At 34.0% G+C, this 19,454-nt stretch overlaps 1 protein-coding gene across 1 annotated transcript; it reads left to right on the forward strand.

The window, feature by feature from the left end:
- Positions 1 to 545: 545 nt before the first annotated feature.
- On the forward strand, positions 546 to 7,472 carry LOC128220552 (homeobox protein ceh-8-like). The gene is made up of 4 exons (XM_052928991.1): positions 546 to 783; positions 3,149 to 3,272; positions 6,114 to 6,225; positions 6,383 to 7,472. The coding sequence occupies exons 1-4, from the start codon at positions 581 to 583 to the stop codon at positions 6,628 to 6,630; spliced, it is 687 nt and encodes a 228-aa protein (XP_052784951.1). The 5' UTR covers positions 546 to 580; the 3' UTR covers positions 6,631 to 7,472.
- The last annotated feature ends 11,982 nt before the right edge of the window (positions 7,473 to 19,454 follow it).

The raw sequence follows: 19,454 nt of genomic DNA on the forward strand, positions 1-19,454 counted from the left end.
GTGAAAATACTTCGAGCCTCGGAAAATTCGAGCCAAGCGGGAATGCTTACCTTCAGTATAAAGAAATCGGTCCTTTACATCCAGTTCGAGCCATGACGAATTCGAGACAAAGGAGTTCGACGGCAAAGCCGTCAATGTGTTTTCGGTTAACGTTTGTGATTTGGTCCCCCTCTTGTATCGTTTGCGCTGCGATGCAACAGGGAAACACATCAAAACAGTTAGCTAATGTGAGTGACTGTAAGCTTTAACTGAACTCAGTGCTGATGACAAGGTGATTTTTTTTTCAAAATTAGCAACCCGCATATCTCTCAAAATGAATGCAGATAATAATGAATTATTATCAGGGTACAAAACGATGCAATGTTGTGCTGGAAATAATGGCCGGAGGAATTTTATGTTGATTGCGCTTAATTGTATGATTATTTGCAATTTCGTTTGATCTAAATAAATGAGCTACCGAGCATAACTATTAGAACTGGCATTTAAGGGAATAATTCTGATGATAAAATCCTGAAAGCACCATTTAGATGAGTTTCCATGTTTCAGTGAGATGCATTTTAGACATTGGTTTTGAAATTTTATGAATTATTTTGCATATATTTTGTTTCTTTTTGTGTATAAACGGAGCCCAATTAAAGCGTTTACTTATATCTTCAAATCAGCGTTACGAATTGAGTTACAAGCTTTGAAGCAACAAAAAGCATTGACACGACAGGAACATCTCTGGAAATTGCAAAAGATGCCTCCTGTTAAACTCAACAAAGGTCTAACAGTCAGACACAGGTAAGCCGTTTACGTTCAATTTTATAATAAGTTTCAACTTTCAAGTTTTATTTATAATAAACCAGAAGGTCGTAGAGTCCATGAGGCATAAAGTGCACAGTGGTGACAAATACAAATAATATGTACTTGTGCGGTAACATATTAACTAATAAATTTTATGACAATAGCTATAATACTAGACTGTTACACATACACATGGAATACCTTTTAACGTACATAGTCATTCTGTCAGATCCGGTCGGTATAGCCAATGGTTTCGTCTTAAGCAGTTCGTCTTAAAATATCAGTGTGTGTATACCACGTGATAAATTACGTCATATATGCTACGTCAGAAGGCAATATTTTGCTTAAAATGAAGACTTAAATCAAAGATAACTTTTCTTTTACTACACCATTTTAAATGAAACAAAGCGCAGTCTATGCCGCTTAAAGAGCCCCGTCTTCGTTTTATTACCGAAGTTTGATAAGGTGATTAGTTTCACCAAACACTTCGACAAACCTGTTTCCAAAACAATTTTTTGACAGTGCTCCGTCAGACGGCGGTATTGTGAAAAGGTTTGTCGAAGTGTTTTAAGAAACTAAACTCTCAATCAAATTTTGGTAAAGACCGAATGCGGGGCTCCGTAAGTGGCATAGACTGCGCTATGTTTCATTTACTTTTAGTCAAAAAATAGGAAAGTTATCTTTGTTTAAAGTCTTCAATCGAAGCAAAATATTGCCTTCCGACGTAGCATTTATGACATAATTTATCACGTGGTATACATATACTGAATATGCAAATGTTAATTTCGTTGATAAAACAGTTTGAGGCGTTTACACATTCAAGCATTTTCGGTTTTGGGATCTTTTTGATTGTGTGCAATTAGTTGCAATCCATTGTCATTGACATTCAAGGTGATTGATGACATTATCTTTACAAAATTAGTCAGTGTATTCCATGATCCTGAAACATTCTATTGTAGACGTATGTCGAAGTAAAAATGACAGTATAGTAAAAAGTGTTCTTGCATACCGGACGTGTGTTTCCGGTCATGTGACCAGTGCTGGAAAAACCCATCTTACATACCCCATGTAAGATGAGTCACGCGCAACAACGCGCCACTTCTTATTTCTTTTATTGTATGGTTTATGAAAAATATATTATGCCATTTCAATAAAGTGCAATCAAATATATATGTTTGCAAGACTTTTAATTAAAATTGAAAATATATAATCGTCAAAACAACGCTATTTTTAGTTATTTACAATTACTGCGCTCTATGACGTCAGTAAACAACGTTGCACGCGCTTTTTGGTGTAATTGTACAAAAGTTCGTTTTCTACGTCATTTTTTCCACAAATTGATAAATTAAGATATGCAAGAAAAAATATCAATCATGTGTTTCGGGTACGGATAGAAAATCCGACCCTCGGGCACGCAAGTGCCCGAGGGTCGGATTTTGCTATCCGTACCGGAAACACATGATAGATACTTATAGTATTCCGTTTCAACCATACTAATATTACATACAGTCGAACCTCGTTGGCTCGAACTCACAGGGACCGGCGCGAATACCTCGAGCCTCGAAAAACTCGAGCCAAGCGGGAATGCTTTACTTCAGTTCAAAGTAATCGGTCCCTTACATCCAGTTCGAGCCAAAGAGGAATTCGAGCCATGCGAGTTCGAGCCAACAGGGCTCGACTGTAGTTTGCATTTACGATTTATACGTGTTATATCATTACATCTACAAGCCTCGATTTTCAGAGAGTGTGAACAAAATCGAAGTCTGGATAATGCAATTCTATCTACTATTCACTCTTGAACATGTCTCAAAAAACGTTGAGAGAAACAAGCAAGAGTAAAATTTACGAGGTTACTTGTACGGTCCCTCGAACTTGTGGACTTCTTTATGTGCACTACGTCATCCATCTATGTGTATTACGCGAAAGCAGAGTCTACAAGTTTACAGAGACATTTTGAAAACGACATTTAAATCTAATTGCAACTACATATATGTACGTGTATCTACTCGTTCGCGTACACGTCATGTTTCGCATCCTTATCTTAATGCCGTCTTCTTTTTGCTTTGTTTTCGGACGATAAGCCGTACAATAAATACAGAACATGTTCCTATATCAAACCATCGTGATTGAAAATAAAATTAAGTTACTAATTACTCTTGATTCGCATTCGTAGTGTATAATATCGAAAACTCGGTGTGGTAGATGACGCAGTAGTTACAACATGTACTGTATACTTTCAAAGGTCTTGATAATCTTACAACGTTTAAAAAAGCACATTTCAAAATTGTACATGATTTGTAAAGGTAGGCTATTAAAGAAAAAACTTTTGACCTTTTTAAAATTATTTTTATTTCAATTTTAGGACCACATTCACGAGCGAACAGCTCGTTGCCATGGAAGCTGCATTTCGAAGCGCACCCTATCCGGAAGTCAGTGTCAGAGAGGAGCTTGCTAAGCGTCTCGGTTTAGAGGAAACTCGAGTACAGGTGAATGATGGAATTGGTCGAATAATGCATGCTTATGTTGATAAAATATTATAATTGCCCAAGCCATGACTTCTGGATTTCTGCTTTCTGGATTAACGTGTTCATTTACCTTTATAAAGCATTCTTACCCTAATTTGATGATAAAAATATTGTGTATATGGCTAAGGTATAAAACCGCACCATTGGAAAAGTTTAAAGGGCCTAGCTCATGTTTTTTTGACATATTTTTCGAAGTAATGTATCTGAAAGCAATATTATATATTATATTATTATAATTATTTTACTCTTTGATTCGGCAATTTTAGAAAATAATTCACTTAAATAATAAAAACCGGTTTGATTGGGGAAGGAACTTACGCCGGTACAGTCAAGAAAAAGAAATGTTAACTGTAAACAAAATCGCTCGCCCATAACCATGATAACGTGAGTGATAATTTAACCTTCAAGCCTTTTCTTGAATAGCGTAACTACCGCTTTTCAAAATCGTGGACTTTAAAGACGACATTTGAGTAATATCAATACTTGTTGAAGGGTTCCAGCCGTCAATAACTTATTTATAAAAATTTCAATGATGTGCCACACTTTTTTGCCATAAAAAAATACATTTTTTAAAAAATGAGCCAGTCCCTTTTAACAGTAGGATTAAAATCTAAATAATTTGTAAACGTGAGAATATTGAAACATTATGCATGAGCCAGCGAATACACTGAATAATTATATACACAAAAATATACATAAAAAATACATAATTGAACGAAGTATTCCACACACGATTGAGAAGACCGCGTAAAGCTAATACAGGTCTCGCTTCGTTTAAACAGTGCATAAGATTGCAGAAAATTTGGAATTCATGTTCAACGTTTTACCATGAATATATATAAAATTGTCTTTCTTTCCTTTATTTATGACAACTTTAAAAACCTTCACGATGTTCATCTTCTAAACATTATAATTAATAAAACAATAGGTCGATTGTTTCGAACACTGTTAAAGTTAACAACGTGATAAATGATATGATTGTTAACTTTAAAACGTGAACTAGTTGATGATGTTATCTTATGTCTAAATGAAACATGTACAGCTGAAACAGCTGTCTCAAAGCTTGTCGCATTATACAAGTGTGTAAATTAAGCAGAATATATATGAAAGGTATAAACAATAACGTTAACAACGTTGTTAACTTTGTTAATGCACCAGTCAATTGTAACCACGTCCCCCCCCCCAGGTCCGGGGATATACCGGGGATAGCCGGGGAAATGGGCCGTGTATTTACCTTCCAGGTGGCCTCGCAGTGGCGGGTGAATGCGGTGGTTTTGTCTTCCCGCCAAATATAGCGGGCTTACCCCTTGGGTGCGGGGGCATTTCTACCCCGCAAGGCGGGGACTTTGCCCGGGCTTGGCTGGACCGAAAGTCAAAGTCCCCGCTATTCCCCGGACCTGGGGGGGGGGGGGGTGGCCGTGGTTACAATTGACTGGTGCATAACTTTAACTTTAACAACAAGCCGAACATTCATTCGTATCTTTACACAATATCTTCCAGGAATTTCTCAAAATAATTGTACCACAATTTCGCAATTATTTTGATTTTCCACACTTAGGTTCACGGTCGGTCTATAATCGAGTATGTCCTCCAATTTCGTGAAAATCGTGATGTAATTAACGAGTGTATCTGGCACTTTGACGTAATGGTATTGTTATTGCAATGTTTTGTCTGCTATTGACAGAACAATTCATGAACACAGCAATACAACACCTTGAAGCATAAGTCTAGTACATTCGTCTAAATACTGTAGCTCATTATTTCAGTCAGTAACCATGGTCTCGAACAATACTATCATACCGGGCCCAGAAACGCATTTTTTTTTCAATAAAAGGTGGTATTCACTTTCAATCATTCTTTAATTATAATTGTTACAAAATCTTAAAGGTCTTGGTAAATTTATGTATCGACCATGTTCATGTGATGATGTCCTATACTTAGACAAAGTATTTCTAAACTTGTCTTTAAAGATTTTAAATTTTCTTTTTACGTTAATTGTTTGTTTAAATAGACAAAATTCAATACTCAAAAAGGTTGGAATTTCTGTACATAGACACGCCTCAGTGGTTCCATTCAGCCATTGGTCAGTTATCTTTACTGTACAATCAAAACACCTGATGGTTTCTATTTGTGGCGGATCCGTGGTCTAGTGGTAACACACTTGACTATCAATCCAGGGGTCGCAAGCTCGATTCCCCGTCGCATCACTAAAAATACTAGTCGTCTTCCGGAAGGGACGTTAGATGGGGGTCCCGTGTGACAGTGCTATACACTGGTGCACGTTAGAGAACCAGGGTAGCTCTAACCAGGGTTACATTCTGTCTGTGCACTATGCTCCAAAAAAACTAAAATGACTAACAATCTTAACGAGTGCGAGTATAAATAAGCTTACACACCCAAAAATCTTAAATTTAAGTGAAATCAAAAGTGCTGACTGAATACAGCGCCTTGAAATTGATAGCAATGAAGCCGCGGGAATTCATATATTAATCGAATTCATATTGGGGTTTTTATACATGTTATTTGGTTTAAAACATTAGTCAATGAAGATTTGATTAGCAATCATTTACGATCTCTTACAAACATTTTAATTTCACGAGATTATTGGCTTGCATGTTTGGTTTTGGCAAATTTCGTAATGTTGGAACTCATTATTTTTTATCAACGGCAAACACCGGTAATTATATATTTACATAGGTTTTAAGTTTGTGACTTGACGGATGCGTAAAAAATTGCGAATATTAAACCATCGCAGTAAAATCAACACTTTACAGTAAACTTCCAATAATCTACTTTTTACAGATCTGGTTCCAAAACAGAAGAGCGAAATGGAGGAAAGGCCTTCCGCCAAGATTTGTATTTAACCAAGAAGCACTTAGAGGAGATGACAAAAAGATGGATAACATAAATAGTTGTATGTATCCTTTGTTCTCAGTGAAACTTCTTTTCTGTTTGTACTCGTTTTAGCGATATCGATGAACCTTTTTTATCTACATTAAACATATTGTTTCGTTTTATTCGATTTTTAAGGAAGTCGTTTATTGTCCACATTTTCTTGCATTCCTTTTAAGGTGTGCGCCAGTCTTGTGATATTCCGGACAGAGTAAAAAGTGAGGACAAACCCCCGTACATGCCGTTTTCAACATGGAACCATCCATACACGTCAGCCATGTTTAATCACATGAGAGTTACAAATTATCCACGTGATATAATCTGGTTCCCGGCAGTTCCACTAATAAATGTGTATCCCCAAATACCGAATGACGGATTGAAGGCAAGCATAGGTGGAGAGAATGAAAATGGGAAACAAGTTACTTGAAAGACTGCAAATTTCATTACAGACAATGCAGTACGGATAATGTACTTTTGGAGCAGCACGTAACATAATGTGAATGTCCTTTCACTGTATTCTAATAAAGGATAATTTGAACGACGAATTCTGCTTCATGCCACGCCAAGAAATCATATTCCTCCTCTAAATGTTGAACAATAGAACTCATTTGTGTAGCTTAATAACCTATTCAGCTGAAAAATAGAACTCCTTTTTTGTAACTCAAGAACCTCTTCAGCTGAAAAATAAAAATAGAACATATTTGTCCAATGTTGGTTGACACAAAGAAACGTCAGAAATAATCTTCAACTATTACCAGAATTACATCATGTGATGTAGCTAGAATAACTTTTATTAATGTTAATTGATCACCAAACTAACGTTTTATTATAGATCAAAGGCTTGAAAGCTGCACTTACACAGATTTACCGTTTTGACAACTTTTTTGTTGTTTTGGAACGAGCCAATTTTTGCGTTAATATCTGCAAACTAGTAATGTAAGACTGCGGACAACAGATCGGATCGGATACTTGAATATGTTCGTTCGAAATTTAATGTTTTGTAGATAAAAGCGTTACTAACTGTTTAAGAAAAATGCATAGAACATCAAATTTTGAACTTTGATATGAAAATTTGCTATCTGATTATTTGTCAGCAGTCTTATATCACTGGTTTCCATGCGTTTTCGCAAAAATTGGCTCGCTCCAAGACAAAAAATAACAAAGTTGTTAAAACGTTCAATCTGTGAGAGTGCAGCTTTAAAATAATTATGCCGGTGTGGATACATTGCATTTTCGTAGTCTGTCGAAAATAGAATGTTTTCATGTGAAGTCGTACTTTCCAGAGTTGTTTATCCATGAAAGGAATATTTATAGCAGAAAAAAACGTTACATAATTGTATTTTTACTCCTCATGAGCAAATATCATTTACGTGTTTGATATTTGTGAGGATAACAATGCGTACTTTTAACAGAAGATGATATATAAATGTGTGATTGGGATTGGTTTTAGCTTTTTTTGTACTGCGTCATTAGCAAAGCTGAGAATTATTGTATCTATTTTGAGCACAGAAGAGCTACGAAAGTCTCATATCGCGCACCTCATCATGACAATGTCGGTATATTCTGTTATATTATGTAAAAGCGAACGTTCAAGACTACTTGAGCTGATATTTGAAACTTAAATGGCCCAACCAAAATAGGCCCTAAATAGACACGTGACACTCAACGTAGTATACAAAAATAGTCCCAAATTAGGCCTTGGCACAGAGATGGTTAAAGGTTACACACCACCATTGTCATTTCCTCTATAATTCAATGTGAAATGATTATTTTTAGACATCATTTAAAGGCATTTCGAGCGAATGCAGACTATGATAAACATATATATTGTTAAAGTACAAGCTTTAAGTTACCTTTTAAGCCAATAAAAAGGGGGGGGGGGTCAAGTTATTCCTAAGAAAAATCTCTCCACATGACAGTTCTTCCAAAATGACCTTTCAACTATAGGGCAGCAGTTTATGCTTAAATCTCTATTCTAAATGATAAATCACACAATAATAGATAGTCAAGGTATACAAGTTTCAGGAATAATGAAAGTTTTGATTTACAGTGTATTGAGCATGTGAAAACATGTCTAACAGTCATAAAAACAGTATTTTTTATTGAGAATTTTCCACACAACGGAAGTACATAATTATGACGCAATGGTGACGTCTACCTAAAGAAGCATTCCTCCCAATATGGCTGGAGATTAGGATGTAACGATGACTTCTGGCAACTGTTTTCAAACAATTCAGCAATTGGACTATAGACGAAAATTAGTCATTTTTGAAGCAAAATAAAATAGTAACTGTCATGGCGAGTAATTTGACGATAAGGCCTAAAAATAAATATATTTGGTTTGACATTCTTATATAAAGCCTAATAAAAAATAAAAATAAAAAAGCCTACCTACCCTACCTATTTTTGAAATGGATGTAACCCTAACCAAACAATTTTTTTTTAGGCCTAATAGAAAAAAGTGAAATATGGGGGGTTGATTTTTTTAACCATTGGGTTATAAACGAACCAACTGCATTCTACCCAAGTAGAGCTAGTTTATTTTAAAATAAACTATTGGGCAACCATTTTATTACCTGACATATTTCAAAAGACATCATCAATTTGACCAAGTTCCATAATGTCTGCAGCCAAAAATGTATATCACTGGTTAATAATTTGGTTTGGTCAAAGTTAGCCCTTATAATGTTTATTTATTGGTCAATATTTAAACAATATTTACTGCTGACCAATCAAATAACTTTTCAATGCAAATTAGCCAAAAGATGGTATATGGCTAACTTATCCAGTTTTAAACAAAGAATATTTACTTGCCTTTTTAGTGTTTGTTTTTTATCATACAATACCATCATTCAATAGTACATTTCAGTAAGCAGTGTACCAGACCAGCTGGCACAAATGCCTATCACTGAGGTAACGTCACCACGACCACCATGTTTGCCAAAGTAATTTGGCAAAACACACGAAAATTTCGAACTCATTCTTTCACTAATCATGAAGGGGACGTTTAACAGAGTGTAATATAGAATTTCTTGATTTAATGATGCAATCTCACAGATTCACCGCTTTGCCGCATTGACAACTTTTTTCAATTTTTGTATTGGGATGAGCCATTTTTTGCAGATATATCTGCAAACCAGTGATGAAATACTGCTGACAAAGGATCAGATCGCAGATTTTAATAGTTCCGTCCCAAAATTAATATTTTGTGGCTAAAAGCGTTACTAACGGTTTAAAAAAAAATGCATAAAACATCATTTATTGAACTTAAACATAAAAATCTGCGATCATTTTCTTTTGTCAGCAGTCTTATAAAACGTTTAATCTATGAGAGGGCAGCTTTAAAAACAGTCGGACAATCAGGCATCCCCTTTTTGCCAATCCATAGCTCTGTGAATGTTTTAATGATTATGTTCATGGATAAGAACATTGCTTTGGCCTATATTGGCGTTCACAGAAAGAGGTCAGGCAAGCATGTTAACCCTCCTGCCAATTCATAGTTCTGTGAAAGCTTTCATGGTTTTGTCCATGAGTAATGTAATTGCTTTGACATAATTATCGGCATTCATATAAAAGAGGTCCGACAATCATTCTCAATCATCCTGCCAACACATAGTTCAGTTAATATTTTAATGATTGGTTGATGAGTAATGCAATTGCTTTGTCCTAAATCGGCATTCATATAAAAGAGGTCGAACAATTAGTTATACCCTACCTGCCAACACATAGTTCTACGAATATTTCAATGATTTCGTTTATGAGTAATGTAATCGCTTTGACCCATACCGGCATAACGGTGAGAGACGATTTAAGCCGGATACTTTCAAAACTAGTACAATACGATAAACACGAAATGATGGCACAGATCCGATAGTAGCAGTCATAACGTTTGCCTCTAGGCGGTCATCCTCGACCGGTTAACAGTCGTAGGCTGGGTTTAAAATCATATTTGTCTTCAAACTTACAATGAAACCCCAGAACTCGGACTAATATAAAATGCTATTATATCCGTTATATATCCTTTGAAGGACAGTCAAAATGCGAAAAGGTTAGCAGAGAACAGTACATTTAGTCCAGGATATGAATAATCTGATGTTGACTTTTTTGTCGGTCGCAAACATGTTCACTCTTAATGGAATGTCAGCTCCATGGTGTTTGTACTACTGTTAGAGCGCTGGACTCGACACGAAGGTAGTCATGTAATCCACACATGACGTTGAAGGAGTGTTCATCTGTTGACAACATGTTTATGATCGTAATGCGACTCCTTTGTATACACTTCATTACATTTGCAAGTTAAATGCACCCTGTCAGCGGCTATTTTTTGTAAATTAGCTTCATGCCATTGCCATTTGTCATCGATGTAAATTTGAAACAGCTGGACACGCATGCTATTCTTGATTCGATCAATAGCTATCTCTAAATTGAACCAGCGGCCTTGAGCCGTCTGGATGCGATCGAAGTGGGTCTCACTGTTCACAGTGGTCCCAGACCGCGTGCCTGTCATAGGCCCGTCTCGTTGGGGTCGCCTCGGGTCAAATCGAAGCTAATTTTGAAACAGGAAGTAGATGGGTTATACACAGAAAATAGGATATACAACACGAAATTGAGCATTATCACAATACTTATTTCATCTACCTGTACTACAAACAAACGTGTTAGTAAATGTAACATTCAAAATACACAGATGAAGCAACGGCCCATGGGATCGCCCTTTACCTGACATGCCCCAAGTTCTGCTAGGAACTATCCATGTATTGTAAAAAGCACTTTTTTAAAATGACAACAAATCATTTTGGTGCCAAAACATTGGCAGGTCCTTAAAGGCTTACTAAAGTGTTTTTGTGGCTATCGTTTTGCGATTTGATTCCCCACTTACAGTCCATGCAAGGCAAGGCAACAGGTACAAAACAAAACATAATATTCACCAACGTCTTAAAGCTGCACTTTCACAGATTGAACGTTTTGACAACTTTTTTATTTTTTGTCTTGGAAATACCAAATTTTTGCGAAAATTCATGGAAACCAGTTAAGTAAGACTGCGATTTTTATAATTAAGTTCAAAAATTGATGTTTTGTGCATTTTTCTTAAACCGTAAGTTACGGTTTATGCCATAAAACATTTTCGAACGGAAATATGAAAATCTACGATCTGATATTTTGTCAGCAATTTTAAAACATTGGTTTGCAGATATATACGCACAAAGTTGCTCTTTCCAAGACAAAATATAAAAAAGTTGTAAAAAATGGTAAATTTGTGAGAGTGCAGCTATATGTCTAAGCTTTCAATTCGGGCTCAAAAAACTAAACTATAAAATGAGTCCAAATATCTAAACTGCTACTTACATTTTATTTTGACAAAAGACCTGTGCTTGATGGTAGAACATATTGTTTTTGACAGATACAGCCTTTGCTATCCTATTCGTTTCTATAATATATTTTAAAAAAAATGCTTTTCTGAGTCTGAGTCTCAAAATTTAAATTCAAATTTGTAGTGAATACACTTCCTAGGTAGCTAGCGTTAGCGACTGTTAGCGTAATCTTAACTCAAGGGCTTGTATGTAGCTTAATTTTGAAATTGTCTGCAGTATTGCTTGCCTTGTCCTGCAACGTATCCAACACAGGCATTCGTCACAGAATCGCTCCGACACAACATTGTCTTCGCTAGGGCTTTATGACTTAGTAACAGTCAACGGCCTTAAATTTAGAAAATAAAGATAGTTGCCGAGTGATTTTTTCACCCTCTCAAGAATAAACAGTGGAGTGACACTCTTATTCAAAATCAATACATACACATGTATGACAAATATAAATTTTGAGTGATGAACCTTTAACTATTTACTAAATAATTCATTTATGGAAAATATGAATTACTGATAACAAGATTGTAACGTTGAATATAAAAGCTTAAAACGCAAAAAATATTAAATGATTGGTGAGTGCTAAAATATTTACTGTTATCTACTATCGTCTCAAAAGGTAGAAATACCGTGTTTTGTGCACCTTTCTTTCAAATTAAACTCGGTATTCTTCATAAGAACCTTTGTTTTCGACATTATTCCTCCTTTTTGGTATATTTAAACAATTGTATTGTTAAATTGTGTTGAATCTAATTTGGGAGTAAGAGTGCATCTTTAATAAGTCTAGTCGGGGAGCCCGTGGGCGGTCCTGGTTTTCATAACGGATCCTCGGTTTAGACTGAAACTTCACTTCTAGTTGAGTTCTGATGATGAAATTTACTGAACTTTATAACTGTTCAAAATTGTACCATAATTCACTTAACAAACGAACTGAATAAAGATGATTCTTTGTATTTTAATCATATTGCTTTTTTGAGTCTCAGTCCAGACATGAACATGAAACTGTTCGTAAATCATGGTCCCTGACGTGCGGCATTAATAAAATATCATTAAATAAATGTTATAGTTGTGAGCAAGTCAGGTCAAAATGTATTTATTGTCGGGTACTATCAAGTCCACTCGTCTGTTCAGACGTTTATCTAGGAGTTGTATGAAACAGTTAAGACGACGGCCACGATGAAAGTTGAGTAGAGGAAGATGACAATGCCGAAGAAATTCACCTTGTCCAGGGTTGACAATGGAGCGTCTGGATCTGAAGATATAAGGAAGGAAACATCTGTAAAAAATACACTTTAATACAATTTAATTTCATCATCATCATCATCATCATCATCATCATCATCATCATCATCATCATCATCACCATCATGGTTTAAAACACATTCTTTTATGAAAAGTTATTTATATGAAAAGACAGGTTTTTGTTTTGTTTTTGTTTTATTTAACACGATTAAAATGCGATTCAAATGAGGACTTCTCGAAAAAACGTTTGCTTTTTTTGTACATATTCACAATATTGTTTGTGTTCCTAAGTACTTCAAGTCAAATGCAGATACGCTCTATACCTAATAATATTGTTTTCGTACTGCTTGAAACTTACAGATGTATTTGACAAAAGGTGAACACGGTCATCAATATTGTATTTCTATATATGGAATTTGTTTGTCACCATTTCTTGTAGGTACGACCACAGATTATTTTATCAGAGACCAAATGGTTGACGGATACTGTAATCAACTAACAAAGTTGTCACACTCAGTTGGTTTTCCAAAGAGTGTTTTTGGTGTCCAAATGAAGCAGTTTCTCATGGAAATCTTATGTATATATTATGTGGATTTTAAAATACAGAAGTACAGAACCATGTGAGTCTATACTTTTTCAACTAGGCTAGATAATCAATGAAACTGATTGCAAAACACACACCAACATTCATTAATTCATTCATTCATTCGTTCGTTCGTTCGTTCGTTCGTCCCCTTGCTAGTTTGTAGTTTGTTCGTCATACTTTCGTTTGTTCATTCATTCATTCGTTTTAGTCATTCAGTGTTTACATCAAATTACTTAATTTTTCAAGACAAATGGGATCAAAAGTGTGCCTGTTAAGTTAACAGTATTGCCTTTTCTTTCCATAAATTTCGTACGACCGATGTATAAATATATTTTATGGCATTTATATTAAATGCCCAGTTACACACACATTTGGTCTTGTTTTGACAACTTACAAGCTTTGGATATGAATGTAAGCAAATAGCCTTGTAGTCGTTAAGAACTTAATGGTCTGCAAACGCCAGGTACAACACATAACTACATTCAAACTTCCTGTAAAAACACAATGTTTTGTTTTTAATTCCGAGCATGGCTGCTGAAGCTCTTGAGAATATTCAAGGACAGGAATCTGTGCTGGTCAAAGAAAACTTCTCACCGCCTCAGTAGAAAGGAATATGGTCTCTAAATAGTACATTTATTTACAACCCAAGTGTTTTATTTTTAGGGAACACCAAACAAACCAATGGTGACAAAGACAAATTGGGTTAGACATCGTTCGGTAACACATGTACATATGTAGCCTCTTTAAGACATTTTGTGTATACAATCTAATCAAAGTAATCATTAAAACTGTTTTCATAAGATATTGGCGCTTTCTCAATTTGCATAAAGAATATCCATAAAGGCTAAACACCTAGCTTCAATCGATTGCCATTAAGCTTGGTATTGGTCAAAACACTCCACTCACAACTTATTTTAGCCTTTCGTGTTGGACTAGGATGAAGTACATGTCTCTTGTATATAGGATGAACACCGGACGTAGACTTAAATGCATTTGTTTTTGTTCTTTATTAATCCCTATAATCTGCCTTGAAATCCTTATTTTGTTTAAAACTTCGTAGTGTTTAGAAAGTTATTTGTGAATTCACTTTATTTATTGTATGATAATAAACTGATACTTCCAAATTTATATTATCGGTTGGTTAAACTTGTTGAATGATGTGACAACATGCACGAATGTGTATTTACTTCCTATACTATTGTAAATGTGAGTATATACGTTCATCTCTTCACTTTTTGAGGAATAAAAGAATCTTTCTATACGAGAAATAAATTGCATTTCTACTTTATGACGCCATGACGTGTCAAAGTGTTCCGTGCCAAAGGGCAAGGCTGTTAAAAACTGCACATATAAAGGCTTCCAACCTTATTTTTGAATGACATTTTAAATCCTTCTTCATAATATATTGAATGACATGTTGCTTATTTATATTAATCCATTTATCTATTCATTAATCTGTATTTATTTATTTAAGCATGTATTCATGCATTTATTTTCTCATTAATACATGTATATGCAATACACTTATCGTCATATCAGTCAGATACAGTTACTCTTATTTATTCAAAAGTATCCTCTTACAGACGTAAGAAACCGTTTCGCTAGGACGAACACCAATTTTGTCCTCGTACGGTATATATTACATGCAGTATTTTACTGCGCAATATAACACATTTGAATGCCTCTCTTATTCATGTTTTATCAATGCATTTAAACATTACAGTTGACGTGGCGAGTGGGCGAGTGGCGCGTGTTTGATATCGTAAATACTAGATCCGCGATCTTGATATCTGGCGCCCAGTTTTTGTATCTTAAAATATAATCATTTTTTCTTCCATTTTTCAATGTTTAAATACTGCTAATACTACACAGTATAAACTCATACATCTTAAAGAGCTTAACCAATACATTGAATAGGTTATAATGCTATTATGACATGATTCATACACTGAATATATATGAAAGATAACTTGTTTGTTTGTCATTTGTATTTACCAAGGCTTGTATATTTACTATTTAAAAACTCAATGTACATAATACCTTACAAATTGTGGTGAAATACAAAGGGTGGCAAATCTTGGTTATGATAAAATGTTCGAAAAAGCAAACAAAACAATGAAATAATATACCTTTTTACGCCATATTTATTTATATATTACCTAAATGTATATGATTATAAGTATTATTTGCAAATTAAATATGAAATTAGGTAGTTATATGTTTTTTTCTGGTATTATTCGGTATTAGGAGTAACCCTTATTTGTCTAAATAATCGTTTGTTAATACGGGCCACTAAGCACATAATGATTTTGAATGAGAAAAACCTATTCACATATTGTGTAATAACTAAGTGCGATGTTGCATGTCATTTAATGTCGTTGATGTTATAGTTCAGGGTGTTAATTCCTTTGATAGATACGAACAGTAAGATATGGTAAACAGCTGTGTTATGTGTGCTCACTAGGACATGATATGAACCGTGACGATCGGCTTGGTCTTATACTTAAAATATAGAAGAAGAAGACTTTATTATGCAAACAAATCTGACAAGATCCATAGCATAGCAGAATTAACAACAAAGTATAATAATATACTGGTACAGCAAGATGTCATCTGGCATAGTAAGTTTACATAATATATTCAAATAGCAATATGAAACTTTTATACTTGAAGGAAAAAAATCATGTCGGAAGAGACAACATGTATTCGATTCAATTCATATAGTTAAATGCAGGTCAGTCATATACTAAATGGCGTCTTATTTCAAAAGCCTTAAAAGTAAATGTGGCAAAATATATAAGAACTATTATACGACCTTGATACATGTCAGAGGTAAAGGTCGGACCATAAGATTACAAAATCATGATCGGCCTTTAAAAGCCATGAACTAATTCATACACATTTGTCTCCCACAAGATAAAAAAATACACCTTTTTGTTTGAAGGCAAGACAAAAGGTTCACTACAGTATAAATGATTAGAATTTAAAATTAATACACATATACATGAATATTTCATTCTAAACCAGAACCATGTTTTTATATATTTATATATATATAATTTAGCAAATATGTGTAAAGTATGTATAAATTGAAATTTAGCTCATTTTAATCATTCACTATAACGTTGTAACAGGATGTATATAGAATGTCAAACTCATTTTTCATTTCAAATACTTAAACGTATTTTTAAAGTTTTAGAAATAATTGTTTAGATTATTTGCTGTATTGGCCATAATCAATTTCCATTTCAATCCAAAAATACATTTTTTATATTTAACATTTTGCAACAGGGTTTGGGGGTATGTTTTTTTTATAGCAAACAAATAAGAATATACATGTATCATAATCTCACTGAGATGTTTTTGCAGATGAAGAGTCAGAGTTGCTTTGCTAAGCATGTATAATTCTTTAATTCTAGAGGTCCTTTTGTATCATTAATATATTAAGTAATTCATTAAATGTTCAGGCATGATTTACCTCCATATTTAATTTGATTTTTGTCCATTCAATTGAAGTGAAAAGAAATAATGTTTTTAATAATATTCTTTTTAGCAATTATTATTGTTATGTTATTGTTTACATACTTCTTTAATGCAACTGTGTTTTAATCAAATGTATAGTAGCTCAATTTAATTTAAACACTCATAACATTTTTGTGTTCATATAAAATAAAATAATAACTGCAGCCGAACTGCTTGTTTCTTAAATAATGTGAAATACTTGCATTAACATATGGCAAATGATTCCCTTTTACTCCTGGTATGTTTCACTATGTAATTTAATAGAGTTTAAGAATAATGTGTCCGGCAATAATTCGTCAAGCTCATAGAGACAGCGCCAGTTCATAGTATTTACCATGCACCAACACATCTTTGCATCATAATGATTGATTGCTTACCGTAAAACAGATCCAATGTTACAATAATAATAATAATAATAATAATAATAATAATAATAATAACAACTTTATTTAACGAAGGTTACATACTAAAGTTAACATTTTGTATTATAAGTTTTGATCTCACGTTCCTGCGTACACACACGTTTGTCTCCGTTCTAGTTTAAATGTGTAAGAAGTTTATTTTACTGCAGTTCACAAATATATATGTCTTAGCATTCTTTATTCAAGATTATTGAAATGCTTCGATACGTTTTTTTCTCTGACTTATCTTAGGTATGCTAAAACTAATCGACGTTATATGATCGTTCATGTGCCGTAGACTATCATTGTCTTACTTTTTCTGTATACACCATGTAGCTAAATGCACTCGAATAACATTAACTGACGGATAAAATATAACCGATAACGTTTCGTAAATAAACAAGTGTTTCTAAACGTCAAGTCATCATCAGTGACGTATTAATGAATTTGCAATAAATTAATGCTGAATATTCGCCCGCGGCATTAACTCATATGGACTGAGTTTTCAGATCATTATTTGAGTTAACAACGTGGTTCACGACATCGCTGTTAAGTTTTAAATGCGAACTATTTGATGATATGCTTACATGTTTAAATATAAAGAAATGCACCTGAATAGTTGTACAAAATCTTATCATAAATACAGCAAATCACATGTGTATCCATTAAACGCCCAGAGCAGTTAATATATGAAAGTTAATAACGTTAAAGTTAACCGCGTTGTGAATTTAAAAAAGTCAAATGTTGCTTTTATCTTGATTACATTTGTTCACACATTTACAACAGCACAGTTATTAAAAGTGCACAATATTGACTGATGCAAAAACGATTTGTTCACGTAGCTATTAGTTGTAAAAAAGCATTTATAAAAGTTAATACTTTTAATCTGTTCACAAAATATGTATGATTTTGTTTTGTTATGATCATAAAGCTGAAATGAATTAAACATAATTATGCATAAGTTAAAATAAAGCAAAACATTTTGGCATCAACGTAGTGTGTGCTCCATTATCAAGTTAACACAACATATAACTAACCCGCAAACCCTTGGACTCCAAGAATCTTCATCTTCTTATCAATTTCGTCTTGATTGGTCCTTTCATATCTCGATTCCGTCCCATCACTAGAGGTTGTGGGTTCTTTAAACCCTCCGGACACATTATACACATTAACCATATCGCTTATAATAATGCAACTTCGGTCAATCTTTTATAAACGAAATAACAAGTACATGCAATCGTTTGATATTTGTTTACATTCTGATGCATTTTATTTATATTTACCTGCAGTGGTTTAAAGATTGTAGTCGTGCGTGACGAAGGCAATTGAACGTGAATAAGGTATAATCATGTTCAACCAGCGAATGTTTTGACAGATACTATTGAGTTGGTATTTTATAGACGCTATGAAAAGTACAAAAAAATAAACAACATTTCAAATTGCTCAACCTCTAAACGAGACGTTTGTTAAAGGGACTGTACACCAGATTGGCACCAAAAAAGGTGTTTTTTCTGTAACGAATCTCAGGACAATTATTTAATAAAATGTTTTACTCTTTGATATCGTTTTTGTAAAAAAAATACCAAAATGTAAAACAATCGAGTCGGAGACCGGGTTCGAACCAGTGTCGCCAAAATTGCAGTCCAGTGTTGTATCAACTGTGCTACGAAGGCTGAGCCTAAACGGTTGGAATATTTAAGCTATATACCTAACTTGGTAATATCACCTGATAACATCGACTAGCCAATCACGCATAAGGAATGAATAATACTAGGTAGACATACCTAGTAATCTTTTTTAATTAAAAAATACGAAAAAAACTGCGAAAATGAATTAATTGTAAACTTTGTGGTACTTCAGTTAGTAAGTTTCAATGCATTGTACATATCGATACCAAGTTTATGTCAGTTTTCGACAATTTTCTCTTTTTTGTACGCAATTTCATCATTTTTTAGGGTCTCCCACTGTGCTAATGTCATTTCAAGGACCAAAACAAAACAAAAATGTTGAAAACACGCATTTTAAATATGTTTTGAGGTTCAATATTCAGCAAGAATAATACATATATTAATTGAAACATGTGTAGCTGTTATTAGGAGTTGAGCAATTATTATGAAATATTTAATCAGATTTCAAATAA

Source organism: Mya arenaria, chromosome 15, assembly GCF_026914265.1.
Source record: "Mya arenaria isolate MELC-2E11 chromosome 15, ASM2691426v1".
Classification (NCBI taxonomy): Eukaryota; Metazoa; Mollusca; class Bivalvia; order Myida; family Myidae; genus Mya; species Mya arenaria.

Coding starts and splice junctions, on each gene's coding strand:
- LOC128220552 (XM_052928991.1), top strand. CDS start 581: ATGAATTATTTTGCATATATTTTGTTTCTTTTTGTGTATAAACGGAGC. Junction 784..3,148: donor GGTCTAACAGTCAGACACAG/GTAAGCCGTTTA, acceptor TTTCAATTTTAG/GACCACATTCACGAGCGAAC. Junction 6,226..6,382: donor GATGGATAACATAAATAGTT/GTATGTATCCTT, acceptor ATTCCTTTTAAG/GTGTGCGCCAGTCTTGTGAT.